At 39.5% G+C, this 27,998-nt stretch overlaps 1 protein-coding gene and 1 non-coding gene across 5 annotated transcripts in view; one reads left to right on the forward strand and one right to left on the reverse strand.

The window, feature by feature from the left end:
• Positions 1-27,998, forward strand: part of PATJ (PATJ crumbs cell polarity complex component) — a 369,444-nt gene that overhangs the window by 37,101 nt on the left and 304,345 nt on the right. For all 4 annotated transcript variants that reach the window (XM_058657334.1, XM_058657354.1, XM_058657340.1 and 1 more), the window contains exons 8-14: positions 2,586-2,804; positions 3,888-3,987; positions 5,931-6,022; positions 8,591-8,732; positions 11,265-11,411; positions 17,101-17,177; positions 19,978-20,034. In XM_058657334.1, coding sequence (XP_058513317.1) covers positions 2,586-2,804; positions 3,888-3,987; positions 5,931-6,022; positions 8,591-8,732; positions 11,265-11,411; positions 17,101-17,177; positions 19,978-20,034 — 834 coding nt within the window. The remainder of the gene's footprint in view (positions 1-2,585; positions 2,805-3,887; positions 3,988-5,930; positions 6,023-8,590; positions 8,733-11,264; positions 11,412-17,100; positions 17,178-19,977; positions 20,035-27,998) is intronic.
• LOC118758603 (U2 spliceosomal RNA) lies at positions 7,624-7,817 on the reverse strand. Its single transcript, XR_004995733.2, has one exon. It is a non-coding gene; the product is annotated as a U2 spliceosomal RNA (small nuclear RNA).

Genomic DNA, 27,998 nt, shown 5'->3' on the forward strand with positions numbered 1-27,998 from the left:
TACATGATACACATTAGTGATTTATGATTCTCAACAGGGATTATTTTTTTCTAATCAGCTGTGTTCACATTTCATTATCTTTAATATATAGCAATAAGGATAATGCAAGTTCAGAATTTCTGATAAAACATGTTTAAAATATATGCAGGTGGATGAGCTATTTCAAAAACTTCACACCTGGAAAAAGGGAGTATAAACATTGTGAGTTGTTACATAAGGGCATTTCAAAAGACTCGTGAGAGGTAAAATTTAGATGTTTATTTCGGCACAAAAAATCTTGAGGGGTCTTCAAAGTATTCGTGAAAAATGGGTGTGATAAAAATTAGGCATGGGTTTCTTTTTTTTTTTTTTAAAGATTTATTTATTTTTATTGCAAAGTCAGATATACAGAGAGGAGGAGAGACAGAGAGGAAGATCTTCCATCCGATGATTCACTCCGCAAGTGAGCGCAACGGCCAGTGCTGTGCCGATCCGAAGCCGGGAACCAGCAACCTCTTCTGGGTCTCCCATGCGGGTGCAGGGTCCCAAGGCTTTGGGCCGTCCTCCACTGCTTTCCCAGGCCACAAGCAGGGAGCTGGATGGGAAGTGGAGCTGCCGGGATTAGAACCGGCACCCATATGGGATTCAGGCGGCACCCTGCGCGTTCAAGGAGAGGACTTTACCGCTATGCTACGCTGCCGGGCCCTAGGCATGGATTTCAAGCTCCTTTTTTTGCACCAGAATAAAACTTCTCTCTTACTGCTACTTTCCACAGACTTCTTGAAATATTCACATATATTTTAATAGATTATGACCTAAAGCTGTTCTGTGTATAAAATTTATGTACATATAAAGGGAGATATATGACAATAATTGCAGGAATAATTACTGATGCACTTGCCATTTATCTGATCGAAAAGAAGATTGCAAATCCTTTCTCGAAACTCATCCAAAAGGCCCAGTGCAATAGTTTAGTGGCAAAAGTCCCTTGTCTTGCACACGCCGGGATCCCATATGGGCACTGGTTCTAGTCCCGGCAGCTACACTTCCCATCCAGCTCCCTGCTTGTGGCCTGGGAAAGCAGTCGAGGATGGCCCAAAGCCTTGAGACCCTGTAACTGTGTGGGAGACTCAAAAGAGGCTCTGGGCTCCTGGTTTCGGATCAGCACAGCTCCGGCCATTGCAGCCACTTGGGGAGTGAATCATTGGACAGAAGATCTTCCTCTCTGTCTCTCCTCCTCTGTATATATCTGCCTTTCCAATAAAAATCAAATAATTAAAAACTCATCCAAAATCATGACTTTTAAATACTATGTCGATGCTAATGACTTCTAAATTTAGATATGTGGTCTGATTTCTCTTGTGATCTCTACTTCATATTGCAGTTTGAATGTTCAGTAGGCATCTTGGACTGAATATCTCTATAACTGAATTCCTGATTTCTGTTCTTACTCACTTGTCCCTCTGCAGTCTGTCTCAGTTCTTGGCAGCTCTGTCTTTCCAATTTCTCAAGACAAAGTTAAAATTTTGTTTCTTTTTTTCCTATCACACATCCTGTAGAAGCTGTTTCTAGACTCTGATAAGAATTTGATTAAAAATACATCTAGAATCTCACTTCTCAATAACGCAATACCTTTATGTTTTTGTGGAGTATTACTAATGCTTTCCTATTTTCAGTACAGAAGCTCCAGTGATGCTGTTAAAACTAAATTTGATAGCGTTTTAACCCTCTACTTGACTTCCTTTACTAGTCATGCAGAGAAAATTTTCCTGGTCACATCAGAAACACTGTAGCTCCTCTCTTGGGTTACTCTCTTCTTTCTACCTTCTGTTCTCACCAGATCAGGAATTCTCTGTTCCTGAAACATGCCTCTGAGCTCGTTGGATTTCGGGATTCTTGCATTATGCTGTGGGCATCTGTTTTGACCTTTTATTTTCAGAAGCCTTGTGGTGTCTGAGTTCTTTGCATACTAGGTCATTAATACCCTGGCTTTAGACTATTGGGTGTGAAGTGATTCTTTCAACCAAAAGCCTGTTTTAGAAATTCTGATTCCTTTTGTCATGTTGAAACCTTCTGTCATTTGTGTTCTAGAGAAGTTCTTTTACTCTTTTCTCAGTCTGCCCATTCATTAAAAATATTTAATTCAGGGACCCAGTGTTGTGGTGCTACCACTTGCAATACCATATTCCATGTTTGAGCCAATTTGAGTCCCAGCTGCTTGCTTCCAATCCAGTTCCCTGTTAATGTGCCTAAGACAGCATGAATGTTGTGCCAAATATTTGGGCCCCTGCTCCCCTTGAGGGAGACTCTGATGGATCGCCTGGCTTCTGGCTTCAGCCTTGTAAAACTCCAGCTGTTGTGGCCATTTGGGAAATGAACCATTGTCTGGAAGATCTCTCTTTCTCTCTCTGCTACTTTCTTCCCTGCGTTACTCTGCCTCTGAGATGAATAAAACTGAATGTTTATTTTTTTTAAGTAATTCAGCATTTCATGTGACTTCTTGGTCAGTCACTTTGTAGAACTAAAAGTGTGATGGATTATTATTATCTGGTAATAGTAGATTGTTGATTTCTAAACATAGTGTGTTTATTTCTCTTGGATTTAAGGATGGAAGACTCCAGACAGGAGATTATATCTTGAAGATTGGTGGCACAAATGTGCAGGGGATGACGAGTGAGCAGGTTGCACAAGTTCTGAGGAACTGTGGAAACTCGGTCAGGATGCTCGTGGCTAGAAACCCCATTGGCGAAATTTTGGTGACTCCTCCTACTCCTACGGCTCTGCCTGTTGCCCTGCCAGCTGGAGCCAACAGGAGCTCTGGTTCTGTGAGTATTCAAATCATCCTTTCATCTTAAGTCAAATACCAGATATAATACACTGCCAGACAAGAAACCCCTTAAATCAAAACACTGCATTTAATTAAGTAGTATCTTGTGGCTCCCCACTGAAGTGGAGGACAGCCCAGTTTGCCGCTTTGGAGACACCAGGTAGGTTTTTCTGCTTTGTACTTCCCTGGGCTAAGTCACTCAGCCTTACTACACCACAGCTACTCATTTCTAAATTGAAGAAGAGTAATATTGGACAATTGGTCAAAAGCTTGCTAGGGAGTAAGTTGCAGAGCCAGAGTTTTAATTTATGTCTTTCTGCTATGTTTCTAGCCTTCCCCAACTATCTCATAGGCTCTGAATGAAGATATAAAAAGGCAAAAGCAAATAGTTTTCAAAAGGAAGCAGAAAGAAATATTACATATCACATTTGGTTTGTGGATTTTTCCTTATGCTTGTAATTGCTTTAGATTCAAATGTATCCTGAGGTTTAGAAAAGTGGCTGTGTTAACTTTCTTGTCTCCTGTAGCAGAGTACTACCAGGTTGGTAGCTGTGTTAGTTTACAGATTGGTGGTATGGGAGTCTGGTTAGGCCTGGCAAGGCTTTTCACTCTGTTTGGATTCCTTGAAGGGCAAAATCAAGGTGTTAGTTTTGTTCTCTTCCCTGGAGGTTCTGGTTCTGTTCCACCCACAATTTAAGTTCCTCGCAGCTGTAGGATTGAGGTCCCGTTTTCTGTGCTAGCTTTTGGCAAAGCCCTCTTTCAGCTTTATGAGGCTCCTGCACGTAACTCCTCCGTTTTCATTCCACAAATTGAATTCTTCTGCCCCAGATGTTTCTTGCTTTCTAGCAGCAGGAGACAATTCTGCTTTCACAGATCATTTGGGTTAGATTACACCTACCTGGATGATCTCTGGTGCCGTCTTCAGGTGTTAACATGGGCATAACACTAGTGTTTGAAGATCTTGGGAATCATCTTTAAACTTGACCTACTACATTTGCTAAGAAAATACTTGGCAAATTTTGCACAGATTGGCGATGTGGACACTGTTATGTAACTAAACAAATTATATTTTTCCTTGTAGGACAGTTCTCTTTTTGAAACATATGATGTTGAGCTCGTTAAAAAAGATGGACAGAGTCTTGGAATTAGAATTGTTGGCTATGTTGGTACATCACATTCAGGTAAATGAACCATTTCTGTGAGGAGTTTGGAACTAATTGTTAAGGATGTTAAGGTTTCTGGACAGTAAAATTAAATACTTGCAGATTTTAATTTAAACCTTGAACAATGAAACGATGAATCTAATAGCAGCCAGTTAAGTGATTAGCGCATCACATTTTTATCTTCATAATATTGTAGCTGTCTTGATAGTCATTAATAAAAGAATTGAACTGCACAGTTCAGCATTATAGCATTTGAATTGCACCTCCTATTATTTCTGAGGGATATATTTTGAATATTGTGACTGTTAATATATTTATATATTGTGTTGGTAATAAAGTAAACTGATTTTTATGTGAATTTTATAATAAAGTCTAAAATGTTAACTTATTTAGACACAAAAAAGTAAGATAAAGCAAATATTTCAGCAGAGTTATTTTCTTTTCATATGAAGGAAATATGAGAATAAGTATAAATATGTGACTTGAGTATCTTAATAAAACTCCCTCAGCTCTTACCCTCACAGCTGGTAATAGTCAACGTAGTGATTTTTCTGTCCTAAAATAACTGTTAGGCCAAGAAAATAGATCTTTTCACAAACCAGAAACATGCTATTAACATGGAAATTCAACATTATGAAATGTTTCAGTTTTCTGAAAAAGTAGCAGGATTAGAGAGTTAATTTCTTTTCTTAAAAAAGTAGTGTTATCTTGCCTATTTACTGCAGGTGGAAAGATTAGGAGTGCAAATATATTCAGAGTCCTGAGTGATATTCATGTCAGCTTAATGAAATGTCTGTTTTCAAATTTTAAATTCTTCCGTGTGCCAGTTCTTTTAGATTCAGAATTTAAATGAGTCCCAAAAGAATTAAATATGAATTGTATAATAATGTCACAAAAAACATATTTGGTAGTTCTTAGAAGAAATTTGCTGGCCCAGTGTGGTGGCCTAGCTGCAAAGGCCCTCGCCTTGAATGCACCAGGATCCCATATGGACGCCTCTTCTAATCCTGGCGGCCCCACTTCCCATCCAGCTCCCTGCTTGTGGCCTGGGAAAGCAGTCGAGGACGGCCGTGACTCTGGGACCCTGCACCCACGTGGGTTGAGGCTCCTGGCTTTGGATCGGTGCAGCTCTGGCTGTTGTGATTGGACTTTACCTTCTAGGCTATTGCGCAGGGCCTAGATTTTATTTATTTTTTAAATGTCAGGTATAGAGAGAAGAAGAGAGACAGAGACAAAGATCTGTCTGCTGATTCACTCCACAAGTGGCCTCAATGGCCAGGGATGCACTGATCCAAAGCCAGGACCCAGGAGCCTCCTCCAGGCCACAAGCAGGGAGTTGGATGGGAAGTAGGACCTCTGGGATACGAACCGGTGCCTGTATGGGATTCTGGCATGTGCAAGGTGAGGACTTAGGCTGCTAGGCTACCACATTAGGCCTGCCTGCTTTTTTGTGTAGGTAGAATTTTCATAGCATAGAAAGATGTGTTACCTAGCCCATCCCAATTTTCCTTGAGATATGTATGTTTCTTCCTTTTGTGGAGTGCAGATAAGTGCAGTGAACTGAATATAGGAAGGAACCTCTGTTAGGAGACAGTTGTCCTAGTGCTAGTGAAAAATAATGAAGACCTAGGCCAAATTAACAGTGAGACTGGAGCTAAACCGAGAGAATCAACTCAGTGTGCGCTCTCCTGGACTCCAGTCAGGTTGGAGGGCCTTTTGTCAAGGTTCCATTACTGATTGTTTTTCCAAAAGAGTAGTTGTCAGTCAAATCATTCTAAATTCAGGTCACTTGTGATGGTGACAGTTAGAAATAACCCATCAATTTCTTCTGCTTGTGTTCAAAATAGTATTATTTATCAAGCCTTCAGTCATTCTCTTTAGCTAATTAACCTCTTGATATGAATGTCGCAATCAAAGCCTAATTAGAGCTTGTTCCTTTTTCTATGTGCCTGTACCTTCAGGAGAAGCTTCTGGGATCTATGTGAAAAGTATAATACCTGGCAGCGCTGCGGACCACAATGGCCACATTCAAGTGAATGACAAGATAATTGCCGTACGTAACTGCCCTCTGCGTTAGACCCGAATCACGTTTAAGAAATGTTGATCTTTACTGTTATGTATTTGAAAGGGATGAGGGCTTATTAGAGACTTTAATATGATTTTAGAAAATGAAGTTTGTGTGTAACTCACAATGAAATACTGTTTGATTTGGATCTTTATGGCTCTAACGTCTGTGTTTTTTTCTTTTAGAGATTTATTTATTTTTATATGAAAGGCACAGTTACAGAAAAAGAGAGAAAGAAAGGAAGAGCTAGAGAATCTTTGTTCTGTTGGTTCAGTCCTAAAGAGGCTGCAGTGGCAAGGCCTGGGCCCGGGAAGCCGAAAGCAAGGAGCTTCTTCCAGGTCTGCCATGTGGTGCAGTGGCCCAAGGACCTGGGTCACCTTTCACTGCTTTCCCAGGAGCATTAGCAGGGAGCTTGATTGGAAGTGAAACAGATGGGACTTGAACCAGTACCCACAGAAGATGCTGTTACACAGGTGGAGGCTTAGCTTGCTGCACTATGGTGCCTTCCTCCCATTTTTTTGATTTTTTTTTTAAAGATTTATTTTTATTACAAAGTCAGATATACAGAAAGGAGGAGAGACAGAGAGGAAGATCTTCTGTCCGATGATTCACTCCCCAAGTGAGCCGCAACGGGCCAATGCGCGCCGATACGATTCTGGGAACCAGGAACCTCTTCCGGGTCTCCCACGCGGGTGCAGGGTCCCAAAGCATTGGGCCGTCCTCGACTGCTTTCCCAGGCCACAAGCAGGGAGCTGGATGGGAAGTGGAGCTGCCGGGATTAAAACCGGCGCCCATATGGGATCCCGGGGCTTTCAAGGCGAGGACTTTAGCCGCTAGGCCACTCGCCAGACCCGATTATTTTTTTAAAAAGATTTAGTTATTTATATTACAAAGTCAGATAGATATACAGAGAGGAGAGACAGAGAGGAAGATCTTCCGTCCGATGATTCACTCCCAAAGTGAGCACAACAGCCAGTGCTGTGCCAATTTGAAGCCGGGAACCTGGAACCTCTTTCTGGGTCTCCCACACAGGTGCAGGGTCCCAAGGCTTTGGGCCGTCCTCGACTGCTTTCCCAGGTCACAAGGAGGGAGCTGAATGGGAAGTGGAGCTGCCGGGATTAGAACCGGCGCCCATATGGGATCCTGGGGCATTCAAGGCGAGGACTTCAGCTGCTAGGCTACGCCGCTGGGCCCCATTTTTTTTATTGTTAACAAAGAAAGGATTCACAGTTGGTAGAAAAAAATTATATTTATACATTTATGGTCAGTGAAATATATTTATATTTTATATACATACATGTGTATATTTGAAATATATTCCAACATTCTCCTGGAAAACACTTCAAGAAATTAACAAACCATTCACCACCTCTTTCCATTTCTATGTGAAATAATTTTCCTCCTAACACTTTTGAGTATACCTCAAATATTTTATATGTTTTAGAATGCAATACCTTTTTCAAATGAAATTGGTGTTGCCTATTTAGGAGAAATTAATTTTTTTATGCTCTCATTTAGATGTCGATGGATTCAATAGCTATCTAGTGTCTGCAAATGCATGAGGTGTTGTTTTTTTTTTTTCCCTCTTGAGGGTGTGCAGCGTTCCTGGAGGTGCTGCAATACCAGGTAGATGCGTGGAGTGGGCAGAGCAAACTCCTGTTATTCCATCTCCTAATTCCAAAAATCCATTTAATATAGTGTTCTTGGAGAGAGGATGTATCAGATATCAAACTGACAAGAGCACATACTACGCTTCATCTTGGCCAAAAGGCCGAGAAGTGATGCACATAAGGTTCTTAACATAGACAGATGTTGGGCGGTGACTTGAGTCTTTGTCCTTCTTGTCCATCTCAGGAAGCACCCTTCATGACTCTTGCCTTTTACACTAATGGACCTAAGATAAGAAATGTCTTTCAGTGATTTATACTGTCTGGAGGTCAGAAATAGTTGTGTATGCTTTAGAGAAAATACTTAGGAGGAAAGCTAGAGTAGTGGTTTGGCTAGTGTGAAGATTGAAAGAGGGCTGGTGTTGTCCTGTTGTGTTTCAGGAATGTATTGGGTTAAACTTAGATGAAGAGTATCTTTCTTGTAGTTGCTTCATAGCAGCCTCAGAAGACCTGATAGGTGGAGATGAGTGGGGTTTTTTTTTTTAGAAAATGTTGCATAGTGATAGGGTAGATGAAATATTGGATGACCACTTAAACTTTGATAATGACTTCTATTAATACATCTTGAGAGCTACAGATAGCAGCTGGCCATCTTTTACAGCATTTAAATTTGAATTAGAATTGTGTCAGAGATTAAAACCCTTTCTCAGGCTGTTAGTTAAAAGGTGGTGTGGGAGTGCAAGTTTGAACTAACTTGCTTTCTAGTTTGTAACATAGTCAATCAAAAAGCAACTGTTTGACTATGTTTTGTATCCTTACTAAAAATATAAGATAGCTTGTTTGTGATATGAAGTCAGTTGTCTCATTGTATCCAGTCATGCCAGAATTAAAAATAATAGCCAACATAAAGCCTCGGTTTAACGGTTTAACTTGTGTCTTCATGTTTTAGGTTAATGGTGTAAATATTCAGGGTTTTGCCAACCAGGATGTTGTTGAAGTGTTACGACGTGCTGGGCAGGTGGTACACTTAACATTAGCTCGAAGAAAGACCTCCTCATCTACTTACCCACTTGAACTACCTTCAGACAGAGGTAATTAATTCTACCATACTTCTCCCCTTCATGGAGTCTGGGCAGGAAGAAACATTTCTTTTGCTTTTAATAATGTGAGAGTACAAAAAACAAAACAAAACAAAACAAAACAAAAAAACAAAACCAAAACAGAGAGTCCAAATGTTAGGACATGAACCCTGACATGCATTAAACTTTAGGAGTTTCTCTAAATGGAAATGAAATCTTTTTTCGAAAAAGCTTTCAATTTCATGTATTGCTTATGTTTCAGTAATAGTGCTTTGATGCATTTTGCTCCAGGGGTTTTAATTTTTTTCTAATGCTTTGTTGTATTTGCAAACTTTGGGTTCATATCTCTTTTAGCAATGTATTTTACTGAAATCTCTTAATTTTGAAGTATAGTGAGAGGAAATAAAACTTGAGTTTCTGTGAAAAACATTTTTGCTTATAGAATAATATCAACTTATTAAAATAAATCTTCATTATAGAACAAATATATACTGTGTGAGTATCAGTGTTTTATTGGCCAGCACGTATAAATTGATAATCACAGTTGACAATCATGGGAACACTTGTTTTGTACCATGGTTTGGTACTAAACTACAGAATAAAGAATGCTTCTATTGGCATGTTCTGAAAACAAATAAAGCTGTTTACCCCTCTGTAAGTATTGCCCTGAAGGTACAATAAGCCTTGTGGCCTTTGGACTCAGCTGCTGTTGATTTGGATTTCATTTGGAACTTTTTATATCTTATACGATAGTGGAAATTTTGCTGCTGAAAGACAGATGCCCTGTCAACTGTATTGCATGTCTGAAATTTTAAGTTGCTTAAATAGTGCAAATTGTGCATGTGCCATATTGACCTTAAAAGGTTTACATAAATATTTATATAAATATAATGGTTTCTAATAGCTCTGATAGAACCGTTGGCTTTGGTCTACTATTGCAAATGAATGTAGGCATGTTCACTGTCTGTGAATTAGCAGTTCTTTACTGGGCATGCCTACATTTTTAATTTGTCTTGGTTTAAGTTCTGCCTTTAAATCGGCACCATTGTTTCCATGGTTTGCCCTGTGGTTCACTAGCACCGTTTGCAAAGCATTCTGTTAAAAGCAGTCTGTTATAGCTTTTAGCATGCTGTGTTATATATGTAGGGCTAAAATGGAGGGAGTCGTTATATCATTGCTTCTTGCCCATGTCACACATATTTTTGTGCCTCGTGCACTATTAACATTTAGAATTTGGTTTCATAGAAACAAACTGTGCAGCTTCTAGCTTTTGCAAGATATGGCTCTACCATCCTGGATCTTACTGCCTTTCCTCCTTTAAACCCCGACTATTTGTATACTTGTTTGCCTGTGTGTATGCTCTTGTGGCTTTGCTGTTGTGTGACTATTTTCCCAAGGTAAGCTAGAAACTTGTGGTTGATATTTTTATTAGTATTTTTGTTGTGGTTAAACAATAACATGAAATGTACTTTTCTAACAAGTTTTTTTTTATTTTTTAAGATTTATTCATTAATTACATTGTTTTATGTGACACAATTTCATAGACCCTGGGATTCTCCCCACCCCTCCCCAAGCCCTCCCCCCATGGTGGATTCCTCCACCTTATCTAACAAGTTTTTAAATAGACGAAAACAGTCTTGATGACTCCTTGTTGCACAGCAGATCTCTAGAACTCATTGATTCTGCATAATTGAAACTCTGAACTCATTCAGTAGTTCTCCGTTTCCTCCTCCAGCCTCTGGTAACTGCAGTCATCCTTGGCTACTTTGAGTTCTCATCTGAGTGGAAACGTACGGTCTTTCTCCTGAGACTGGCTTATTTCAGTTTGCACAGACACATGACAGGATTTCTTTTTTTAAAAAGATTGAATAACATTCCATTGTGTGTGACCCAATTTCTTTATCTGCTCATTCATTAGGTTGTTTCCACCTCTTGGTTGTTGTGAATAATTCCACAGTAAATGTTGGCATTTCTTAGTCTAGCACTGGGTTATACATTTACACCAATGGATTGCTGATCTAAAAATTCGTAACTATTGGTTTGATGTCTCCTAAGATGAAAGAAATTTCTGACAAGTTGTATTTTTCAACTTTTATTGTAAAGTAGTTTTCATTAGAAATGAAACATATACCATCAGGATCTAATAGGTAACATTTTACAATTTTTGATTTATCCATTCATCTTTTCTCTTGGGATCATTTCACAGTGAGTAGTACACATCATGATGTTTTTACCTCTACATACTTCAGTTTATTTATTATAGAAAGCATATTCTGTTATAAACATGATACTTTTATCGCACTAAAGAAAATTTAGAGATTCCCTAGTATCAATATAGCTTCTGTTGTCATTCCTCTACAAACAAAAATCTTAAACTAAAATGGAGTAATGCTTAATTTTTTGAAGCATTTGTTTAGGTTGTAAGATAACCTGAAATGCTTGTAATGTGGTTGTGGAGCAGAAGAGCAGGAATGAAACTTTTCACTAAAATACAGTTCTCAGCTACCGTTCATTCAAGTTGGCAATTTTTTTTTCTTTTTTAAGGAAATGTTGTAGAATCACCAAAATCACCAACTGTCTTTCTAACTGGAGCAGTTGAAACAGAAACTAATTTGGATGATGAAGATGAGGAAGCTGAAGAAAGAATAAATAATTTAAAAAAGGACAACCTGCAAGCTTCCGAAAAACCAGGTAGGCATAAAACATTCATTTTGGAGCAATTTAAGCTTCTTGTTTGTTAATCATTCTCTGTGTTTATAATTAATAAGATAGGAGAAATTTTGGAAATGTAAATACAGTGTTCTTAACATAAACATTTTTGAAACACTTATGTTTATTTGAAAGACAGATTTATAGAAGGAGAAAAGAGAGATTTTCCATTCAGTGAGTTTATTCCCTAAATAGTTGCAACAGCCTTAACTAGTCTGGTCCAAAGCCAGAAATTTAGTTTCCTCCAGTCTCTCCCATGGGTTCAGATACCCAAGTACATGGGCCATCTTTTGCTGCTTTCCCAGGCATGTTAACAGGGAGCTGCACTGGAACTGGAGCAGCCTGTATATATTGCTGGTACTAATGATGAAGGCTGCTATGCCATGGCTCTGGCCTCAGTGTGAACATCTTAACAGTTGTAGCAGTTGTGGACCAAACACATTCTTGTTTAGTCTTTGTTTAAATTATGTTAATTTGGAATGTATGTGATAACTACTTCTAATTTTCAAAGCATTTGAATTCTTCTATTTTAGCTTATGTTTATTGTTGATATACATATATCCATTATTTATGGCTCTATTAGCTTTTCATCAATAATGAATACAGTTTTAAATGTTTGGATCCAATTGCTAGGCTGCTATATAATTGTTCTTTAATTATCTTTTTGCTTGATTTGCAACTTTATCCTTTCACCTGTACTTTGATGCTCAATTAATATAGCGGAGTCTAGACTATAAGCAAGCTGAATCTGAAACAGGAGAGGCCAGCTAGCTGAGTGAATGTTTTAAGATACTTAACACTTTATATCACACAGAGAACTTTGGGTTTTGTGCTTTGCTTGTCTTTGGAAAGAAAAGTCTGAAGGAAGTTTTCCTTATTAAAGAATTACTGATTTATTTGAAAGTTAGTGTTATGTATTGAAAAACAGAAAGGAAAGTCTTCTATCTGCTGGTTCACACCCCAAATGGCTGCAGTGACTTGGGCTAGATCCTGAAGCCAGTAGCTTCTTCCAGGCCCATCTTCTGCTGCTTTCCCAGGTGCATTAGCAAGGAGCTGGACCAGAAGTGGAGCAGCCAGGACTTGAACTGGTGCCCACATGGAATGCGAGCACCAAAGACTGCGGTTTTGCCCACTGTACCATAGTACCGGCTGCCTGTCATTCATGTTTGAAACATTTTGTATGTTTTGAAATTTGCCTAATTCTAAATCATCAAAATAAGGGAGGAAATAAGGGAGGAAATAAACCAGATAGAGACCAGGAGGACTATACACAAGATTAATCAATCAAAGAGTTGATTCTTTGAGAAAATCAACAAAATAGACTCCCCACTAGCTCGACTAATTAAAAAAAGGAGAGAGAAAATACACATTAATAGTATCAGAAATGAGAATGGAGATATAACAACAGATACCTTAGAAATACAAAGAATCATCAGGAACTACTATAAGCAACTATATGCGAACAAATTAGAAAACCTAGAGGAAATGGACAGATTTTTGAACTTATACAATCCACCAAAATTGAATCAAGAAGCAATTAACAATCTAAATAGCCCAATAACATGCACTGAGATTGAATCAACAATTAAAGCCCTCCCAACCAAGAAAAGCCGGGGACCAGATGGCTTCACTGCTGAATTCTACCAAATGTTTAAGGAAGAACTAACCCCAATCTTACACAAGCTTTTTCAAACAATAGAAAAAGAGGCAATTCTTCCAAACTCGTTCTATGAAGCTACTATCACTTTAATACCAAAGCCAGAGAGAGACAATAGAAAAAGAGAACTACAGACCGATATCCTTGATGAACATAGATGCAAAGATCTTCAATAAAATACTAGCCAACAGGATCCAACAATACATTAGGCAGATTATTCACCCGGACCAGGTGGGATTCATCCCAGGCATGCAAGGATGGTTCAACATTCGCAAAACAATAAATGTGATACATCACATCAACAAGTTGACTCATAAAAACCATATGATCCTCTCAATAGATGCAGAGAAGGCATTTGATAAAATCCAACACCACTTCATGTTAAAAACCCTAAATAAGATAGGAATAGAAGGAACATTCTACAACATAATCAAAGCAATTTATGATAAACCCAATGCCAATATCATACTAAATGGGGAAAGACTAGAAGCCTTCCCGTTAAAATCTGGAACTAGACAGGGATGTCCACTCTCACCGCTACTCTTCAATATAGTTTTGGAAGTTCTTGCCAGAGCTATTAGACAAGAAAAAGCAATTAAAGGAATACAAATTGGAAATGAAGAATTAAAATTATCGCTATTCGCAGATGACATGATTCTCTATATAGGAGAACCAAAAGATTCAGTCAAAAGACTATTGGAACTCATAAGAGACTTTGGCAAAGTAGCAGGATACAAAATTAATGAACACAAATCAATGGCATTCGTGTATACAAATAATTCCGCCACTGAGGAAGAAATTGTAAGTACAGTTCCCTTTAAAATAGAGGAAAGGAATCTTAAATACCTAGGAATTAAGTTAACTAAAGATGTGAAAGACATCTACGATGAAAACTATAAATCATTTAAAGAAGAAATAGAAGAAGATCTTGAAAAATGGAGAACCTTACCATGTTCTTGGATTGGCAGGACCAACATTATCAAAATGGCCATATTATCGAAAGCAATATATAGATTCAACGCAATCCCAATCAAACTCCCAGCAATATTCTTCTCAGAAATAGAAAAGATGATACAGAAGTTCATCTGGAACCACAAAAGACCACGAATAGTTAAAGCTGTCTTGAAAAATAGAAATCAAACCGGAGGAATCACAATTCCAGACCTCAAGACATACTATAGAGCAGTGGTTATCAAAACAGTCTGGTACTGGTATAGAAACAGAGAAGAAGATCAGTGGAACAGAATAGAAACATCAGAAGGGGATCCACACATGTATAGTCAACTAATCTTTGACAAGAAAACAGAAAACAATCCAGGTAAAAAACCTGGTCTATTCAATAAAAGCTGTTGGGACAACTGGATAACAGCTTGCAGAATAAAGAAGCAGGACCCGTACTTGTCGCACTATACAAAAATCAGCTCTAATTGGCTCAAGGACTTAAACCTACACCCAGAAACCATTAAACTACTAAAGGAAAACATAGGAAGCACACTCCAAGATATAGGAACAGGGAAAGACTTTTTAGAAAAGACGCCTAAAGCAACGGCGATCAAATCCAAAATGAACAAATGGGACTATATCAAACTAAAAAGTTTCTGTACAGCAAAAGAAACAATTAAAAAAGTGAAGAAATAACCTACAGAATGGGAAAAAATTTTTTGCATTCTACACAAGTGACAGGGGACTAATATCTAGGATCTACAAAGAGCTTCAGAAACCCAAGGATAGTGAAAAAATAAACTCTGTTAACCCTGTAGCAAAATGGGCAAAGGAAATGAACAGACGTTTCTCAAAAGAACAGATACAAATAGCTAATAAATATATGAAAAGATGCTTAGGCTCTCTAGCCATCAGAGAGATACAAATGAAAACCACCTTGAGGTACCACCTAACTCCTGTGAGACTGGCCTACATTCAGAATTCGAAAAACAACACATGCTGGCGTGGATGTGGGGAAAAAGGTACCCTCCTTCACTGCTGGTGGGAGTGTAGGCTAGTACAATCATTGTGGAAATCCATATGGAGAGTGCTTGGAAAATTGCAAATAAACCTGCCATATGACCCAGCAATCCCGCTCTTAGGAATATACCCAACAGAAGTGAAATCTGCATATGAGAAGGGGATCTGTAATCCTATATTCACAGCAGCACAATCCACAATAGCAATGTCATGGAAACAAACCAGATGTGCGTCTAAGGAAGAATGGTTAAAAAAATTGTGGTACATCTATTCAATGGAATATTATTCAGCTGTCAAGAAGAACGATATTATTCTATTTAAAACCAGGTGGTCCCAACTAGAAACCATTATGCTCAGCGAAATGAGTCAATCACAAAAGAATAAATACCATATATTCTCTCTCATATAAGAAAGCCAACATGGAAAGGTAGAGTTCATCAAGTGCCCATGGAGTTCTGATCTAAATATAGATTGCTGCAAGTCAGGTTCCACGGCACGAGATGGTGAAAATTCTCTGTTCTAGGCATGTTGGCATTTCATGGATGAAGTAACAGCAGAGTATATTTAGCATGTTGTGAACATGAATATGGCAAATTGGCAGTTTCCGTCAGTTGCTGGCAATAGTTTAGAGTGATGACAAATATTATTTTGATTTTTTTGTGTGTTATTTAGTTATGAGGAAAGTGTATGGTAAGCAGTCCATTTGATGGATGAGATGCTTAAAATCTGTTTAACTCTTTAAAACTGTTACCTGTCTGACAAAGACAATATCATATTCAAGAACATCATAAAAATGGAAATATTCTGCAATCCAAGAAGCAACATAAGACTATTGTAAATGTGAAGTTTCTTTTATGCTGAAGCTCTTGATACTCTGGTCAAATAAAGAAGATAACTAAAAAAAAAAAAAAATACTTATCTGAAGGCAGTTAGAGAGAGGGGGGAGAGAAAGAAAGAAAGAAAAGAGGGAAATATCTTCCATCTGCTGGTTTACTCCCTAAATGACCTCAGCAGTGGGGACTGGGCCAAATCAAAGCCAGAAGCCTGGAAATTGAAGCCTCTCTTCCACATGGGTTACAGAAGTTCAAGCACTTGTGTCATCTTCCACTACTTTCTTGGGTGTGTTAGCAGGGAGCTGGATTGGAAGTGTATCAGCTGGGACTCAAACTGCTGCTCATGTAAAATGCTAGCTTGGGGCCAGGGCCTTGGCTTTACAGGTGAATCTTGTGCCTACAGAGCCAACATCTCATGGCTGCCAGTTTGAGTGCCTCCTGCTTCACCTCTGATCCAGCTGTCTGCCTATGACCTAGTAAGGCAGTAGAACATGACCCAAGTCCTCGGGCCCTTGCATCCACATAGGAATCCTGGAAGAAGCTCCTGATTTCTGGCTTCAGGTTGGCTTAGCTGTGGTGGTTGCGGCCATTTGGAGAGTGAACTAATGCATGACAGATCTCTTTCTCCTTCTCTCTGTGTATCTGCCTCTGAAATAAAAATAAATAAATCTTTTTAAGAATGCTGTCATTACAAGCAGTAGCGTAACTTGCTGGGCCACAATCCCTGTCCCTAGATAAGCCTTGTATTCACCTGTGTGAAAAGTCTTAGTGTATTGTGTTGAAATGTCTGCTTGATTTTAAAGATACCTTGGTTTTTACTTATGTAGAACTGTAATAATTTGAAGTGATTAATATTTAAATTAAATCCTTAAATATCCTAGCATATGGTAAAGCAAAAACAGATGCTTTTACTTGTAAGCTATAGAATATTTACATGTAAATTACATAAGTCAAATTTTAGTTGTTTCATCATTTCCTTTTTCCCTTAAAATATTCCTTAACAACATAAAGCCCCTTCATAATTTGGTCTCAGCTGTTTTTTACATTTTACATTAATCTTAAAAGTCATCTGTGATTCACTTTACCAAGTCAATGCATTTTCCTTTTTTATTATTTCCTCTTTACTTACTGAAACTGTGTTGTTATAAATGAATTTAGTAGCTAAATGTTTTTGTCTCACAATAGCTTTAACTTTTTTTTCCTTTTAATATATATCCAGAAAGAGCCCTGGACTCTCCAGAAAATAAGTTGAAATCCAGATGGGAAAGCCTCCTGGGCCCTGATTACGAAGTAATGGTATGTGAAAATCGTACGATAAGAATCACTTAGGTCTTGTTTTGTGTCAAACTCCTAACATGACGATTTAAAGAAATGGTAGTGTCAATGAATGGACAAGCTGCTTTTATATCTTCTTCTTCATTGGATCAGTTAATTAATTTTTTGAAGCATTTAAAAAAATGCTTTAGGCATAAGCCTCAGTTATAATTAGCAGACACTCAGTTCATGTTGAAACTGTTTAAGTTGATGATAAGCTGAAAAATGTTAGGAGAAAGAGGGTTTGCCTTTAAATTTATAACCTGTATCAGCTGCTTAAAATTGCTGGCATTTTTATGACTACTTTTTATGATCTGTTTGTTTTATTGTACTCTGAAAGGGCTGTGGATATTAGTCCTATGTTTCATAGAGAATCTTACACTTTTATTAGAAAAATGAAAGAATGATTATCATATATTTGGAAGAAGAGGAAGTAATTTAGGTTAGGTATAAGTTTATAATGCCAGTGGTCCATTAGACTTCCTTTCACCTGGTATTAGATTCATTGAGTTAGGGATTGATTACATTTCCTCATATGGATCCACCTGAAAGAAAGCTGTGCTTAGAAAAGCCTCTACAGTGTTCACCCAATGCATTAGCAGGAAAATATTCTTTAAAATTTATACTGTCATTCACGTTTTATTAATATATGCTTATCATTTTTGTTTGATAGCTAGCTGAAGGTTCTCCTTTCTCCTTTTGATTTAGAATACCCAGTCATTGTTTTCAGTAAATTTCCATAGTCATTAAGATGAGTCAGAGCAGTTCTTGCTTTTCTTTTTACTAGTTTTGTGTTTGTGTATATTTTCTCATGAAATGCTGCTTTTCTTTTTCATAGATTTCAAATATTATCCTTAGGTTGACACCTTGCAAATCACCTTTTTTCTATCATTAATTTGAAATTCCAAGTACTTTGGTATATTGGTATTGATAAGTGGCCAGGTTTTTGATGGTCTCTTTTCTCTTAACATTTATCATAACCACTTTTTCCAGCTTCGCTTGTTGTGTGGTAAGGTAATAGCAGAGGGCCTACAAAGAGGAGATAGAATTTAAAGTTGGGAATTCGAAGTAACAGCTTACTCAGTAAAAGTTATAGTTGTTCTGAGGTATGAGAAGCAAATAGGAGAACCCAGGCAAGGTGGATGGTGGGTGGAAGAAAGAGAAAAAGTGAAATAATGAACTTCAGTGTTACTTGTTGCACTTTTTGTAAGGTCTAATTCTCTGAAATGCAGTCATTTTTGGAAGCTTTCATTGGATTGTTGAACTTAACTCATCATTCCAGATATACCGTATTTTGTTTGTTTGTTTTTTCGGTTTTTATTAAATTTATTCATTAATCACATTGTGTTGTAATTACACAGAATCTGGGATTCTCCCCCCACCCTCCCCCCATGTGGGTTCCTCCGCCTTATTGCATAACCATAGTTCAAGTTCAGTTGAAATTCCCTCTTTGTAAGTATATGCCAAGCATAGAGTCCAACATCTTATAGTCCAGTCAAGTCCAACTACTTTTTGGGTAGACCCTCTCTGGTCTGAGGGCAGAGACAGCAGAGTATCATCCCGGTCAAATAAAAGCACTAACATACAATCTGCAACAATTAACATCATTATGGAATTAATTGACAAATGTTAGAGATGCATGTCATCACTGAAGTGCTTTTTGTTTGTAAGGAATTCACTTCTGTAGATGTCCACCATTGAAGCTTGAAACAGTGGTTCATGACCAGGATTGAAAGCTCTATGTATGGGCCCAGCGCAATGGCTTGGTGGCTAAGTCCTTGCCTTGCATGTGCCAGGATCCCATATGGGCACTGGTTCATGTCCTGGTTGCTTCACTTCCCATCCAGCTGTCTGCTTGTGGCATGGGAGAGCAGTTGAGGATGACCCAAAGTCTTGGGACCCTGTACCCATCACCCATCAGGAGGAGACCAGGAAGAAGTTCCTGGCCTCTGGCTTTGGAACTCTGACCTTTGCAGCCACTTGGTGAGAGAACCAGTGGATGGAAGATTGTTCCTTCTGTATCTCTTTCTCTGTAAATCTGTCTTTACAATAAAGATAAATAAATCTTTTTTTAAAAAATTCTAAGTATACAGAGCCAGTTCTATGGCATAATGGTTAAGTCTCCACCTGTTTTGTCAGCATCCGTATAGGTGCCAGTTCAAGACCCAGCTGCTCCACTTCTAGCTTTCTGCTAATGCACCTGGAAAAACAGTGGAAGCTGACACTAGGGCTTCAGCCCCTGTACCAATGGGGGAGACCCAAAAGAAGCGTCTGGTCCCGCAGTGGCTGGAGCTCAGCCGATCTGAAACCAGTACCCAGGAGTTTCTTCTGGGTCTCCCATGCCGATGCAGGGGACCAAGGCTTTGGAACACCTTGGCTTCTTTCGTAGGCCATAAATGGGGAGTTGGATGGGGAATGGAGCAGCCGGGATACAAACCAGCACCCAGTTGGTTCCTGGTACTTGCAAACAGAAGATTTAGACAATTGAGCCATTGTGCTGGGCCAGGATCCTGGAGTTTTAAGAATAGCATATATTTGCCTACTGCTTTCTGTTTAACCTTTGAAAAATTTAGGAAAAAATGGATATAGAGAATGAGAGCAGTAAATGCACTATGAAAATTTCCACTTTATACTATACTAGTGTTTCAGAGATACAGGAAAGAGATTAGATTGTAGGTCAGCTGGGCTTATCAACTTACAGTTTTTCAGATATTTTCAGAAAACCTAGGAAGAAATAAAGTGTTTTCACAAATACTGAAAATATATATATTTTTTAATTCAGGTGGTGACTTTGAACACACAGATTGCAGATGATGCTGAGTTACAAAAGTATTCTAAGGTAAAAAAAAATTTTAAATCTTACCATTTTTATTGTTTGAAGAACTTTATATAGATCGTTCTCCATGAAACTGAATTAGTGCTGTGTCTGAAAGTTAGAATTTAGTCTGACATGTTTTCCTGAAATATGAGGCTTATCACTGACATAAAGCTGATATTAAGGCATATTTTATGTCTTCTATAATAGGTGGTATTGTTCATAGTGTGCAGAAAAAAATTAGGCCGATAATTTCACTTCTGTTCTGTAGGGCAGAGTTTTTTGTTTTTTTTTTTCGTTTCCTTTGTTGTTTTGTTCTCAGAAACTCTAGCACTTGCTGGAGGACTTGGCACAGAAGAGATGCTAATAAATACTTGATGAATGGACAGCTTCATGTACCAAGTTCCCACCTTCACATAGCTGTCCGGAATTTGACCTCAGGGAGTTTTCTTCTGGAGTCCATGTAATCAGTACATTACTGGCCTGTGGTAATTGTTAACAATTGCTGTGTGGTGAGGTGCTTCTGACTGTCAGTGCTAGGAGGTAAGACATGGGTTAGATGTCTCATGAATGGTTGCTGTGTTTCCCAGTTGTATGTCTACAGCATTTTTGTAATTTTTAAAGATTTTTATTTGAAAGGCCAAGACACACATAAGGAAAAGGAACGAGAAAGCACGCCTGTTCCCATCCACTGGCTTAGTTACTCTCAGAGTAGGAAGGCAAGCCTGGTCTCCCACACGGTGGCAGGGACCTAATAATCAGAGCCACAGCTGCTGCACTTGTGGGTCATGCATTAGCAGGATACTTTGAACTTGAAGTCAGGTACTACATTGTGAAGCTTGCGCATCCCCACCAGCTCTGCTTTCAAGGACACTGAAGCATGATATTAAAGTATTCAAATGGGAATGTAATTGACATTGCTTAAGGAGGAGAAAGAGAAGGTTCTAGAAAGGAATACTCGGAAGGTTTGTCAGTGGAATGTGGAAGGTGCTTTAAAAAATTGGACTCATAAAATAGAACAGCAGAAGGCTGGTCAATTCTTTTCACACACAAAGTATTAAATAAGCATTTATGTTTAAAGATTGGATAATTAACTAGTTTTTCACTTGAAAAAGAAAACTTCCAGGAATGTGGCTGTTAAGTTTTAAAGTAATGAGGAACCACAAGTATCATGTCTGCCAAAGTCAGTGGTTTTCAAGGCAGTCAACATGCAGAAGTTTTCATTTACACATGATTTCTTTGTCTCTAACATTTTACTTTTGAATGCTTGAAAAAAAAAAATGAAATACATGACCTGTTCTAGGCTGTAACATACAATGTATTAAGAGTTTTCTTTAGTTGCCGAAGCCCCAGGTCAGGCCACAGTTCCTGTTCATCACTGCAAAGAGTTGTTTTGTAACCTTGCTTCCGGTGAGGCTGATGAAGAAGGGCAAGTGTTGATGGTTACCAGGCCAAAGTGATCTGTATAGGCTGTGTCCTTAGTGCTCAGCAACCCTAGTGGGAGCAGTGAGGCAGGGCTGTATCAGGCTGTGGGGTCAAGGCTACCAATTCCCTTCCATCCCTTTGGCTTTCTGATTATGAAAATCTTGTTTCACGACCCAAGTTGGTGTTTTAAACGTCTAGCTGCTTTTTTGTTGGTTTCCAGCCCGTGGACACCATTCTGGAAGGGATGACTTAAGAAGTATCTTTGTATATTATGGGTTCGTATTAATAGATGAGGGTTTCTTTGCAACTGAGAGGAGCTGTGGGGAAAGAGGGAGGAGGAAGCTATTTACGGTGGTGGAGCATTAGCTGCCCTGCTTCTAGGAAGCTGTTAATCATGATATAAGAACAGTTTTCCCGCATCTGGGGAGACTTGCACTTTTAGGGATGGCTTTCTTGGCAAGTGTTTACTATTAAGATAATCAGAGCTCTGTGAGAGAAAAGCATTAGGCTCATTCTAGTGACCTTGCTGTTGGCCATCAGTTGTAATATGAAGTGCACATCACTGTTCTCTGGCTTTGACAACAAGGGTGAACAAATTTCACTCTGTTTCCCTTTTGAATTCTATTTCCTAGTCAGAGAACGGGGGAATGTGGCCCCCACCATTCGTTACCATCCAGTGAGCGGGTAGATATTCAAAGGCAGTGGAATGTACCAGGTTTTCCCAGGAGTTGCAATGGATACTACCACTCAGTTACAAAGATCAGTTCTTTGCATTAAATGCATTTTCTCCTGTTTCTTGTAATAACCCTGTTGGTCTGCAAGCATTCCCTTCTCATTAAAAAATACGATCTATTTATTCGATAGGCAGAGTTGGAGAGAGAAGGAGGCACAGAGGGACCTTCCATCCACTGGTATACCTCCAAGTAACCGCAGCAGCCAGGCTAAAGCCAGGGACCTGGAGGTCCATCTAGGTTCCAGTGTGTTCAGCACAGGAACAAGTACTTGCCCTCTTCCTTAATTTTCCCAGACATTAGCTAGATTGGAAGTGGAACATGTAGGACTTGAGTTGGTGCTCATAAGGGATGCTGGTAATCCAGGCAGCAGCTTAACCCATTGTGCCACAATGCTGGTCCCTCCTTCTTGTTTTTAATATGGCAGAAAATGTGTCAGAAGGTTAAGTGATGTGCCCCAAATCATATGCAACTAGTGGCAACTTAGGTCATCTGGTTTCCAGGTTGGTACCATTTCTTTTTTCTTTTTAATTCTGATTAGATAATATATGAACAAAACATAACTCAAAATGCATAAAAGCATGTATTACAAACAATAAATTTCTCTTCCATCTGGTTCTCATTCTTTTGAAAGCAACCACGGTCACCAACTTTACAATATGACATTGAGTACTTGGCTGCTTTCTGGGTGGAGGGCCTAAGACACTGTTAAAGAATGGTTACCTACCAGGACAGGTGCAAGCTCAGAAACCTCAGAGTGTTTTTGAAAATGTTTGTGCCCTACTTTTTTTTCTCTGCACCAATATTTTGGTTCTTCAGTGGGAGGTGCCCAGTGAGAATTTTGATCTCTCCCTTGTCCCATGCTATTGAGAATTTGCTAAAATGCCTGATATACCAAAAAGGAGATATTATTTCCTCAAGATAGTGGTAGGAAGCAGTTTACAGGGTGGCACTGAACTATCCTCTGAAGAATGGATTTGGAGACATGAATACAATGGATATTCCAACTGGAGGGAAGACTGAGCAAAACAAGGAGAGAGTCATGTACAGGGTGTTATATCAAGTGTCAAAAAAAACCTCACATGCTACATGGGCCAAGAAGGAAGCAAAAATACTGTTTTACAATGATAAATAGCAACTGATTCTTGATTTTGTAAGTAAGGTATTGGAAGGGATCTTTTCAATATATTTTACTATACAAGCTAGAACACATTCATACTTTTGAATTTTCAGAATCAAAATGTCCTGTGTGAATGAGACTGTTGCAGGTTGACTGTCTTGAACACAGTGGTTTTTGGCACTGAATACAGGTATAGTTCCCCATGATTTAAAAACAACAAAAGTTAATGCTGTGGCCTAGTATTGCTAATTTTCCACCAGTGATGCTGGCATTCCGTATGGGCCCAGTTTGAGCTTGGCTCATCCACTTCTGATCATGCTCACTGCTTGTGTCCTGGGCAGGCAGTGTAGTTCTTCTCAGGTCTTTGGGCTCCTGTACCCGTGTGGGGGACCCTGAGGAAACTCCAGGCTCCTGACTTGCAGTTACAGCCAATCAGTGAATGAACCAGTACATGGAAGATCTCTCTGTCTTGTTCTCTCTGTAACTACACCTTTCAAATAAAAATAAGATAAAATGAATCTTAAAAAAGAATAAACTAGTAGCCTCATTCTTGAAAGAAATTTTGATAAAAAATTTAATAAGTCCCTAACCATTAAGCATAAATGCTTGTATAATACTTCTACTTTGTGCAGCAAGAATTGACTAGGGCTTCTTTTTCTGTTTTATTTTGATTCCAACTTTTTTGGAAGTGTTCTTTCCCATTCCCACTGACACATCTTCTGAGTATTCCTGTCCTGAAGTTTTTCCATCTCTGAAGCATTGTCATTTATATATTTTCACTTGAGAATTTGGTATCTTGTTTTAAGACCCTAGAAGTAGAGCTGTTAGCAAAGCAAAGGGGCAGGAAGGGAAATGGGGCAGCTGGGACATGAATCGATGCCCATATGAGATCCTGGCACATGCAAGGTGAGAATTTAGCCACTGAGTCATTGCGCCAGGCCCATGGGGTACTTATTTTTATACAGAAATTGTCAGTGTATCTTTTGTTTGTTCAAACCAGAAATTCAGTAATTGCCTGTTTTGGCGGTATATGTGCTGTTGAAGCAAATATAATTACATTTCCAAATCATGTCCTATAGGCTAACTCCTTATCCTTTAGGACTTACTAAAATGTTCCCTTCTCTGACCCACTTTCACTTGCTTTACTCTTATTTCATGATTTATTTCCTTTCAGTGCCTCCCAGAGTCAGTAACTACTCAGTTTTTTTTTTTTTTTTTTAAACATGATGATCCCATTTCCTTTGGTACATTTCTCTTTCCTTTACTTGGCATTTTAAGATCATAATATACCTGTTCCATGTTGGCTTGTTGTTTGTTTACTGTGTCTTTGTTTCCATCTTCTTGTTTGATCTTTCTTGTCTGCCACACTAACTTACCTCCACAAGGGCAGGATGTTCCTTTGTACATCCTGTGTTTCCAGCTCCTGATTTGATGTCTTACGTGTAGTCCACATACACACTATATCTCTGTCTCTATCTCTCTATATCTATATCTCGCTTATATGTATTATATACATATATATATGTGCTGAGCAGGGTGTTTAAGCTTGAGTGTAGTTAAGTGATGTTCTGGTAAATGGTCTTGATTGCAAAAGAAAACAAAGACCAGTTTATGGGGTAGCCTAGTATCTGGTGTGAATATTGCTACTATGTCAGATTGCAAATTACTAACATGCCATCACGTATTGCTGAGTTGGGAAGAAACATGCAGTAATTCATTATTGTCATAGGCTCCTCCACCGGAGCAGGCATATATGCGTTTAGCAAATAAACGGATCACCATTTCATCTCTTTTGTTTGTACAACCCTTCTAAATTGCCTAAAATCTTGGAGAATATTTGCATCCTATGGATGTCAGTTACTTCAAGAATATAGAAATGTAGTAGCAAATAACTAGAAAGTGATGGTTTTTAAGCACATTTTACTTGTCTTGGATATTATTTATTTACTATTATTTAATGGTAAATGCATATACTTTCATTTTTGATAATGATTTATAAAATTTTTGAAAATTAAACAATTTGTTCAGACAAAGTAGTGCAACAAACTCCAGCTACCCACTGGACAAGAAGTATGAGTGAATCTACTGACAACTCCCTCTGCTCTACAGGGTCATAAACAAATAAAGGAAGCAGTTGGCATAAATGGGGGGGTAAACTGTTATTACAGCAACATTTCTCTTAGCGTTTTTATTGGCCTCCATTAGATGTACTAGTAAAGCAAATGAAATTAATGGCTCCTTCGATCTTGATATAAATGATTTTGTGTAGTGATCAGAATAAAGAATGAGATGGTGAGAAATAAAATCACAGAGAGCAGAGTAATAGCAATCTTACCCATCCACTCAGTGTTACAACATCATTTTGCTGGAGATAGTTGTAGATTCTGATATGCTTGGTGGTCAATAGCACTTAATTTTCAGAAATTCACCTGAGGCCAGAAGTCCCTCATGGCTATTTTAAAGCATTGAAATATTGGTCACCTGGACTCCTTGCCACTTCACATTTGTCTATGTGCTGTGTGAGATACAAGCAAGGCTTGGGAACTCTGGAGACGCAGCATAGATGATTGAGAGGTGGTGACCAGTTAGGGATGAAAGGTCACGAGTTGGGAACCAGGAGGGGAGGCGCCTCTGTATGGATGGTTACTACCCTGTATAGGCTTTTCCTGTATAAAATATAGTTAGAAGTGGCCTTGGTGCTTTTATGTTTTTATTATTTTAAGTATTCAAAAGAGAGAGACAGAGATCTGTATATGCTGGCTCGCTCCCTAAATGCCCATAACATCTGAGGCCCAGAGCTCAATCTGGGTTTCCCACATGGTTGGCACAGACCATACTTGATATAATGTCTGCTGCCTCTTGCAGTGTTCAATAGCAGTAAACTGGAGTTGGGAGCAGAGTGCAGTCTAGGCAGCCTGATAATAGGATGCAGGTACACTAAGCTTAAGCTGCATCTTTTTTTTTTTTTTTACTTTATTATATTTTGGCAATCTTTACATTGTTGATTAGGGTAAAAAGGTTACACGGGCTAAAGGGAATATTGAAGAGAAGTCCCACCCAGTTTCCCACCCACCCCAGGTCCTGGTAGTTCACCAGTTATGCATTGCTACCAATCTCACCACTCCAGACACGATGAGGTTGTTGAATAATCTACTGATTGTCATAGTCCATCACAGAGTCTCCCTTTGTCCAGTGTTTCGCTGCCAACATATAGCTGTGGTGGTTGATTGACCTGTTCTATCTTTTGTCTTTTCTTGGTTAAGGTTCTGAGTCTGCCTTTTCAGTTGAGGGGATCCCCAAAGAAACTTTGAGATGTTCCCAGACCGGATTCCTATATGTACTAGCAAGTACAGGACCTGGCACAGTCCATCTCCCCGCTCAGCTGGTGATTGCAATTGCTGGGTTGGTTCCGTTTTGAGCCCCGACTTCCACTGGAGCCAATGGGTGTTACCGTCCATCCTGGTTCTGCTCATCATATACTTGGCCATCACACAAACCAGTGGGAGCTGCAGCCTGGTCAGAGCGACCCCCAGTAACCCCCACCAGGCTTGCCCCTGCCCTGATTTGCCAGCATGTGTAGCAGACTAGTTCAGTCTGCCCCATATCCCATTTGGCTCTCGTAAATGTTGAAGAGTATTGGAGCTTAGTTCCATCCAACCAGCTCAACGGTCCAGCTCTCACGGATATTGTTGAGTGCCTCTCTGTCTAGCCATCCCAGCCCCTGTCCTAGTTATTATTGTTAACACTCCCTCCCATGGGAGTGTTAACCCAAGACCGGGGAGCCCACTATTTCCCTCCCAGGTCACTCTCACTCCTGGATTATGCTCTCTTCAGGTGGCCCTGTGGTTGGACTTGACAGTATTAGCCCCTAGTGCCAGCTTCTGCTACAGTTAAGCCCCAGCAGCTCTCACTCCCTCTAGTTTTGTTGACACTAGTAGGAATAGTCCGCCCATCCTGGCTCTTCCCTAATCTGGTCCACATGAGGCGCACAGGTGCTGCAGCCCTGCCCAGTCTGGTCCCAGCCCATCCTAGTTCACGCTCTCCAGTGACAGCAGCTATCCAGCAAGGGAACCATCCCTTCTTCCCCTGCCAGCTCTGCCCCTCCCTTCCTGATTCTCACATGTACTGGTTGGGTGCTGTGGTCTCATCTGGCACAGTCAGCCTCACCCTGGTCTTTTGTGTTGTATCCTGCTTTTGTCGCGATCGAACCTGACTCGACCCACACTCTGCTCTGGCATTCGGATTTGCCAGTGGATGATGCGAACTGACTCAGCCTGGTCCTCCCCCAACCCATGCCAAATGTATGCCAGTGGGACACTTTCCATAACGTCTTCTGGGCTGTTTCATTCCATGCTTCTTGCACATATTTGTAGGATCTGTGTCCTGTCAGAGGAGTTGCTCAGGCTCCGCCCTCAGAACCCCTCCTGATGCCAGGTTTCACGTTTACCAGTGGGTCTGTGGGTGAGCACTACTCAGTTCACCTCCTGTCCTAGCAGAAGCAGTGGCTTTTCTTAACTGGCCTTCAACCCATTCTGGTTCTTGCTGTTGAATGTTTCAGCCCAGCCACGGCTCATTCATATCTACATATAGCACATACATGGCTCAGTTGGGGTGGAAACCCAGCCTAGCCCATCCCACATCTACCCTGGTCCTCCAGAACACCAGAAGATGTTGCAGTCTGACCCGGCCTGGTGCGCCAAGTCCCAGTCCAC

The sequence above is a fragment of the Ochotona princeps genome, chromosome 2 (assembly GCF_030435755.1).
Source record: "Ochotona princeps isolate mOchPri1 chromosome 2, mOchPri1.hap1, whole genome shotgun sequence".
NCBI lineage: Eukaryota > Metazoa > Chordata > Mammalia > Lagomorpha > Ochotonidae > Ochotona > Ochotona princeps.